The 8,381-nt window shown below is 26.3% G+C and overlaps 1 protein-coding gene across 1 annotated transcript; it reads right to left on the minus strand.

The window, feature by feature from the left end:
- Positions 1 to 708: 708 nt before the first annotated feature.
- Positions 709 to 1,600, minus strand: LOC108347946 (transcription repressor OFP12). The gene has a single exon (XM_052873435.1). The coding sequence runs from the start codon at positions 1,573 to 1,575 to the stop codon at positions 871 to 873; it is 705 nt and encodes a 234-aa protein (XP_052729395.1). The 5' UTR covers positions 1,576 to 1,600; the 3' UTR covers positions 709 to 870.
- Positions 1,601 to 8,381: the final 6,781 nt, after the last annotated feature.

An 8,381-nucleotide genomic window follows, 5' to 3' on the forward strand; every position in this document is an offset into this window, starting at 1 on the left:
AAATTCACACATTTCTAAAGTTTAGAGACTAAATTAGTTCAAAATTTTGAAGAGTGACTAATTTTAATTTTTACTAAAAATTAAGGAACAAAATCATATTTAACCGAAGAAAATGTTAAAAAAATGTAAAGGAATGCATGGCTTAGGGGACCAATTTTGAGATCGGGTTCAGGTTTCGTTCCCGACGGACATCCACAAACAAAAAACAGTTAAAAGTATAAAAGTGGTAAAAAAATGTTTTGAAATATTAAAATAATACAAAATTTAAAAAATTATAAAATAAATAAATCGTATCAATTTAGTATAATTTTATTACAAAATAAATGATGTCAACGATTTTAACTCATTAAAATAAATTGTATTACGACTTTAACTAAAATAAAATCATAAAATGTTAATACGATTTCAATTAAAATTTTAAAAAAAGTTACAATATAATAAAGTCATTCTAAATTTATAAAACTTTAAATATTATTTTATTTTATATTAAAACTCATTGAAATAATAATAATAATAATAAAAATATTATTTTAATTAAAATTTATAAAAAGCCTGAATGGTATCAAGTTAACACCACTTGCAGTAACTCAAAATTATACGAACCTGAACCCACTTAGTTTTTCCCTAAAATAAACAAAGAAATATCAAGACGCACTTCCTAACTAAATTAATTAATTACTTAAATAGAAAAAATTGCGAAACAGCGCATGAGTTAACCAAGCTAACTTAATTACGGGGAAGCAAACTTTATAATATTAATTAATTCTTCCGAAATGTCGATTATACTACTAATTAATCTCTACCTCGCACCCACGTTTAAGGTTTTTTCAACTTACAGAAGCAAATGCAACTTGTCAACAGTTACTGCATCTAATTCGAACATCCATCGCCACCGATGGCAACATCGCCGGCACCGTCATCCTGCGGCGGAGGAGAAGAGTGCGACATGAGGCTTAGAAGAAGATCAGAAAAAGCGAAGAGGATGAACTTGTGCGTGCTCCTCGGGTTGAGCGCGAGGTAGCAGAAAAGAAGCTCTTTCCAATTAGCCTCCACGTCGATCAACTCGGGACTCGCCGCCACCATCTCCTCCATGGAGCGCCGGAAATCCGCGTAGGGGTCCAGCGAGTACATCTCTACCGCAACGCTGCCTTCGAGCGCCGTTTTCGCCTTTTCGTCGACGGTGGCGACTGGATTTCCCAGCGAGGACGAGGAGGTAGCGCAATCGGTGTCGGTGATGGTGGATTCGACGATGGAGTTGGAGCGGCCGGGGTAAGTGAAGAAGAAGCGGTGGGAGACGAAAGCGGAGGCCAGCTCAGCAGGTTCGGGTTCGGGTCCGAGATTCGGGAATGGGTTAGTAGGGTCGTAGTTGAAGTTCTTGATCGGGGACGGTGACGTGGCGGGTTGTGATAAAGGTTTTTTGTTTTGATTCTGAAGAACGGTTGAAGAGGTGGCAGCAGGGGAAGATTGTGGTGTGAACGATTGCATGGGAACTGAGAAACATAGGTTCAAGTTCAAGCGGCTAAGGTTGTATCTTTTTCTTCTTCTTTCTCCAGTTCGCGGCATGTTTGGCATCATGCATTGTTGGTTTAGGCGAATTGGTATAGAGCATATATCTATATATATATATATATATATATATATATATATATATATATATTAATAATTTTTATTGCACGGATGAGATAAATTATTTATTTTTTCCGAAAAAGAAAAAAGGTAAATGTAAGAGAAAGGGATTCTGTAGTTTTGGGGTTGGTACGACTTCAAGGGTGACGGGACAGCAGTAGAACAAACTGGTATTAAAATCGGACCCACTCTCTTCGATGAAACCATTGATTTCGTTTCCTCTAAGGCGCGTAGCTGCACGGCCTCAACAGTTTTTTTCTCTCTACTTTCTACCATGAAAGAGACAACTTTTACATGCATTTCTTATCATTCAGATCAAATTTAATTAAATGGGGTTATTTAAGATTGTTTTAAGTGTTATTCAGTTAAAGTTTAAATTCTGTCTTATAATTATTCCAAGTTTACTATTAATCAATGCAGGTTTTTATTATGGGGATATCAAAATGAAATTTTAATTTTGTTTGAAAAGTAATAATATTAAGAACAATTCAGAATTCTAATATTGTAATTGTAACCAGATTACTCCCAGGAGTGTGAATAAAAGGAAAAAAAGATAGAAACAACAACCAACAAACACAGTCGTTAGCATTAAAGAAATAAGGTGGTTATGGGGAATAACAAAGTATCACGGTTGAAGAAAGAAAAAATTGTATACTTGTACATAGGTAGGTATGATATTAAGGGTAGCAATGAAAATTAACTAAATGTTAGTTAATATCCGTCAATACGAAAAATGTATACACTGTTGAAATATAGAAAATGAAAATTTTCAAGAGATAGAGTCATGGTTTAGATAATATCCACGGGTTGATTGCAAATCGGATAAAAAAAAATTGAGGTATTGTGAATACAGTATTTATTATACTTTCTAGCTAGTACGATTGGGACATGGCTGATCAACGAGGGTGGACAAATTCGTCCTTTAAAATGTAATGAAATTCTAAATAATAGAGTTAAATATATTATTAGTTTATAAATTTAAACGTATATTAGAATTTTTTTTATCTTAAATTTTTATATATTTTGGTTTTTAAATTTTAAAAATAATTGAATACATTTTTTTTAATTTAATTATATTATTTTTTTATATGTTAAACAATATTTTACATCGACAATGTGTCAAAAGTATAAATGGTTCAAACACAATATTGAAATGTTATTTGATACATCAAAATAATTTAACTTAATTGGATAAAAGAAACTATATTTATTTATTTTTAAATCTTAAAAACCAAAATGTATGAAACTTAGGATTAGGAGAAATTTTAATTTTACATCAATGTTTAAAGACTAAAAATCATGTTTAACCTTGAAAAATATTAATATTCTAACTGGTATATTAGAGAATATTGCATTGATCATAGTAGAGAATGAATTCAAATAATCTGGCACCTCCATCTCTTTTAATGTAATATTTTTTTTTTGAATTTATAAAATTTGTAGAACAAAGGAGTAAGAATGACAATTCATTATGATAAAAATTCAATTTCATCCCCATTCCCAAATTTAGTGGATATATAATTTTTATCTCATCTTCATCTCAGATAATGGGTATACATGTGTACTTATACGCATATTCATGTTTTTACTATTCTAAATATCAATTAAATAATTTTTATAAAAAAATAAATATCACAATTAAAAAATCATGATATTATCAAAATATTCAAACAGTTAAAAACCTATTCTCTTTGTTTTAGATATCAAATATCAAGAAAAATATTATAACTATATAAATATCAAATAACAATGAAAATTCAAAGAAATATATAAATACTAAACAATTACACACAAATAAAATTTTATAGTAACCAAAATATTTATTAATGGCAAATAATTAGTAGTTTCACTTATATTCAATTCATCTAAATATAGAAAAAGAAAAAGAGAAAAAATAGATATGATATGAGATACCTCATCATCGTATATTTTTGTAAATTATACATATTTTAAATTACCTAATAAATTAATTATATTTTAATAATTTAAACGGGAATATGATAAATATTGAGACGGATATTGGGATGAGAACATGATATATATATATATATATATATATATATATATATATATATATATATATATATATATATATATATATATATATATATATATATATATAAATTCTCATAACTAATTTAAAAAATGGGATAATATTCATACTCATATTTAGTCAATATTGAGATTCTTATTATAACGAAGATGAATTTCAATAATATCTAAAAAATTGGATTTATTTATCATTCCAACATAAAAGTAAAAATAAATATCAAAATATTAGTATTTCTATGTGTATTGTATGGTTGTTCAAACAGTCTTTGTCGACTCAAATAGTCAGGAATATCACATGGATCGGTCAGTTAAACAACATGTCATAAACAATCAGACTTAAACAATAATTAGGATTGATGATAATTAACTTAAGCCAAAGCACAATCTAGCTGGACCATAATTAGGTTGATCCGAAACCCAATCTAAAATCTATAAATACAAGTTTGAAATACTGAGATAAGATGATTACATTTAATACGCATTTATTATTGAGTTTGTCAAAATTTATTAACTTTAAGACGAGAGTATGTATTACAGGTAACCTCACAGTGCAATCGAATGACGTAAAAAAAAACCAATAACCACCAACGCAAACACTAAGAAATATTATAACAATCATAGCTGAAAATTAATTCAAATAATTTGGCGCCACTATCTATTTAATTTAATATTTTTAATTTATGTTTCATACATAAACTATAAAATAAAGGAGTTAATTTAATATTTTTAAATTTGTGTTTCATACACAAACTGTAAAATAAAGGAGTGAGAACAAATGTAAAATGATATCACATCATATCAAACTAATATACAAACACTTTTTGCATGTTCCATTGTATTTCAAATTAGAAATATTTTAATTGACTTTTGTAATGACTAATAAGAATAATTGAATACTACCGCGATTTACATAATAACGATAATGTGAATAATATTTATTCATTTAAATATTTAAGTTTATATCTCCAACTATAGTTCTATTAAATATTTACTAACTACAAATTTTATTCATCTTCAATAATGATTTAAATTAACTTTATAATATTCATTTGTCATAAAAAAATAATAAATATGGAAAACAAATATTTAAATAAAGAAAAAAATTGTGTTCATAATTATATATGAATAAATAATTAAATAAATTACTGTATAATTTAAGACAAATAATTAAATAATTAAAACTAATGTGATTCTGAAGATAAAGTAAACATATAATTAAATAAAAAGATCATAAATAAATATAAATAATTAAATAAGTTATTAAAAATGAAATTATAGAGATTTTACTGAGAAAAGAAACTAGAGACACTGAACATAAATATAAATAATAAATAAAAAGAATTTAAAATATCATACTAAATAATTATAATTATAAAATAAATAAATAAAATGAATGAGATGTCTCCTTTTCTAATATTATTAATTATGAATCGATACACTTTCTTCTTCTTCTTTTCTCTTTTTCTCTTTTCATTTCTTTTCTACTCGTTTTTCTCTTCTTCTTCTTTCTTCTTTTCTATCTTGTAAACAAATAAATTATTAGCCTTCACCCCACCATATCATATATATATATATATATATATATATATATATATATATTAATTTTTCTTTTATTTTAATTACAAGTAATAATAACTTACCTTATGATCTTTACCATTGTTTATCTCTTTATAAAAAGAGATAAATTTCTTACTTTTTTATTTTTATTTAAATTTTCATATATCTTATATTACTTTCATTACAATAAAAAATATTTATATAATTCATAATTGACATAATTCTAATACATTGTAATTAAAAAATATTACATCATAAACTTTTAGATATTATAACATATGAGACAATTGAAATTAAGTGACAAGATCACATACAACTTATCTTACAATAATTTCAAATCAAGTTTTTTTATTGTCCAACTTTAGTCTAACACCTTCTAAGGCAAGTGAAATTTCAGACCATGTTGATGATGCTCAAAATGATTATATTGATGACGCATCATATATGACTATTATAATTTCATACTTGCTTTTTATGATTGATAATGGATATTTTTGTTAGTAATATTTCATTTTTCTAGTTTGCATGATATTGGTTTCTATTTCATACTTGCTTTTTATGATTGATATTGGATATTTTTGTTAGTAATATTTCATTTTTCTAGTTTGCATGATATTGGTTTCTATTGAATTATGACTTATTTTAATTGTGCTTTTAATGATTATTCTATTTTTTATTAGATTATCTTGTTACTTTTGTTTATTGAGATTAAGAAAGTATTTCATATGTTTAAGATATAAAATATGGTATTTTAGGATTGATAGTGTGTTTAAAATATTGATATATGGATATTTTAATATTAAAATATTAAAGTAAAAATAGAAGTTTTATAAATAAGTTTTATTATTTTAAAACTCACACTTTTTTTATAAATTACTTTTCTATAGTTCTCTCACTCTTTTCTAGAGTTTTTTTCACTCTCTATTTCTTTGTTTGAAAATTAAAGACCATTAGTGTCATTTTCACGACCAACTCTCCACTTCTTCTTTATCAGATTCTCGTTTAAAGTAAGTTAATTTTCTGTTATTTTCGTTCATTCTTTCAATTGCATGTGATGTTCAAGTCTTGTATATGATTTCTATTGATCAGTGGTCCTAATGGTGTACTTTGATTGTGTTTGTGTTGTTCATATGTGTAAATACATAAGTCAATTAGCTTGAAAGGGGATTTAGTACTTTTTAAATTTTTTGCATTGTCTCAAAGGTAAGGGAAGCTAATTGCATTAGTTTTAAATTTTTGACATATTCTTCAATTTACCGAATGAATGATTATATTGTGATTGTTTGAATTGATTGAGCTATGTAGTGTGTATGACCTGTTGAATTAGGAGTTAGGTTTATAAATGTTATGAATTGATTGTTTGCTTAACTTTAAGAATGTTGTATGAATTATATTGCAATTGTAATGAATATTTAGTTGATGTAAGATGTAAAATTTGAAATTGTTTTTTTTAGAACTTTGTATGTAGTATTGAATTGAACTAGTATGGTTGAGATATCATAAATATGTAAAACTATGTTTTCTGCATAATTATGCAGACTCACTATGCGGGGAGCTGTGTTAGGCGAAATTAAAGTCAGAGACCCTTAACTTGGTGGTCATTGGATGAGGATACTCTCGCTAAGCAACGCCAAAGTCAAAGAGTTCATTGACTTGGTGGTAGCTATGTGTGACAAGTCTCTCGTTAGGCAACTTTTAGAGGATTTAACTTCTACGAGTTCCACTGCTATCATTGGGAAAGATGCTTGATCGTTGAACGAGTGGTCTTTTAGGCACCACTCGCTTAGTGAATGAATACTTTGGCTAAGCGAGACTAAGATAATTTTATCTATTTCCATATATTTTTGGTGTGTTTGATGAACTATATTATAAGTTGTTAAAGGAATAATTTGTATGTCATATGAAAAAGGATGATTATTACTAATCCAAGGAAGATTAGGATTAGATTCTCTTAGTGTCTGCATAATATAAGGATTTAGTATTAGAAATTATCATGACGCTCTAATAACTATTCGGTCTCATGTACTAAGAGGAGTAGGAAGTCCTAATCTATGAGTTTTATCTTGACAAAAAATGATAATGGATTAGTCTTGTGTGTGGTAAGGTGAAACCCATTGACAATGACTTTGCAAAGTAGTAGAGACCATCTTAAGTGCATAACTTGTCAAAGTCCAATATGAATGCATGTATCTAGAGAACTAAGTCTTATTTAAGTCTTTATTTAAAATATGTTTGTATGAATGCTTTGAAGGAAATATTAATTGTATTGCTATTATTTGAAAATCTATATTTGCACATTACCTTACCCTTCTTCTATATGTTATGTCTTGTGTTGGTTGTCTTCTATTGCAATGATCACCTTCATTGGTGTGAGTAAATGAGAATGTAATAAATCGATCCTTTTTTAAAAACTGCAGTTTCTTTAGTACAATTTACATAACTGACTTCACTCAGTATACCTTATGTGAATGATTATAATAGAATAGTTATACATTAGTATTCATATGTTTAATTATTATCAATATATGATGTTTTATTTAGTAGTTTTATGATATTAAATGGGATGTTACATACACTTGATAAAAAGATTTAAATAACTAATAAAATACAAAAGTAAACATGTTAAAATACTATTAGCAATCAAAATGAAAAGTTAAAAGAAAGAAGAAGGAGGACATAGGAAGAAGGAAATGAATCATATCATAATATTTATCAATAAATTTTTTATTGGTAATTTCTGACAACAAAAATTATGTCGATAAAGTTTACCAATGAAGATTTTATCGATGAATTTTTAACGATTGGTAAACCATTTGTAATTTTGATATATTGATGGATTTGAAATGTTATAAATAAATTTTGATTATTGATAATATCTTTTTTTTTGTAATGTTTATATAATAGTTGTCATTTCTATTTTTAACAACAGATGTTGTAAAAAAGTTTAAAAGAAATTACAACTTTGTGATCGTATATTCTTTTTATTACGTTAGCTTATTAAACATCATCAATCATAAAAAATCATTTTACGTGTGGTTTCATGTTCTTTTATATATATATATATATATATATATATATATATATATATATATATATATATATATATATATATAAAATATGGAATTCAGATAGTGATCTTAGCTCTC

The sequence above is a fragment of the Vigna angularis genome, chromosome 2, assembly GCF_016808095.1.
Source record: "Vigna angularis cultivar LongXiaoDou No.4 chromosome 2, ASM1680809v1, whole genome shotgun sequence".
Classification (NCBI taxonomy): Eukaryota; Viridiplantae; Streptophyta; class Magnoliopsida; order Fabales; family Fabaceae; genus Vigna; species Vigna angularis.

Bases quoted from the DNA above. Each gene is read 5' to 3' on its own strand.
- LOC108347946 (XM_052873435.1), bottom strand. From the start codon at position 1,575: ATGATGCCAAACATGCCGCGAACTGGAGAAAGAAGAAGAAAAAGATAC.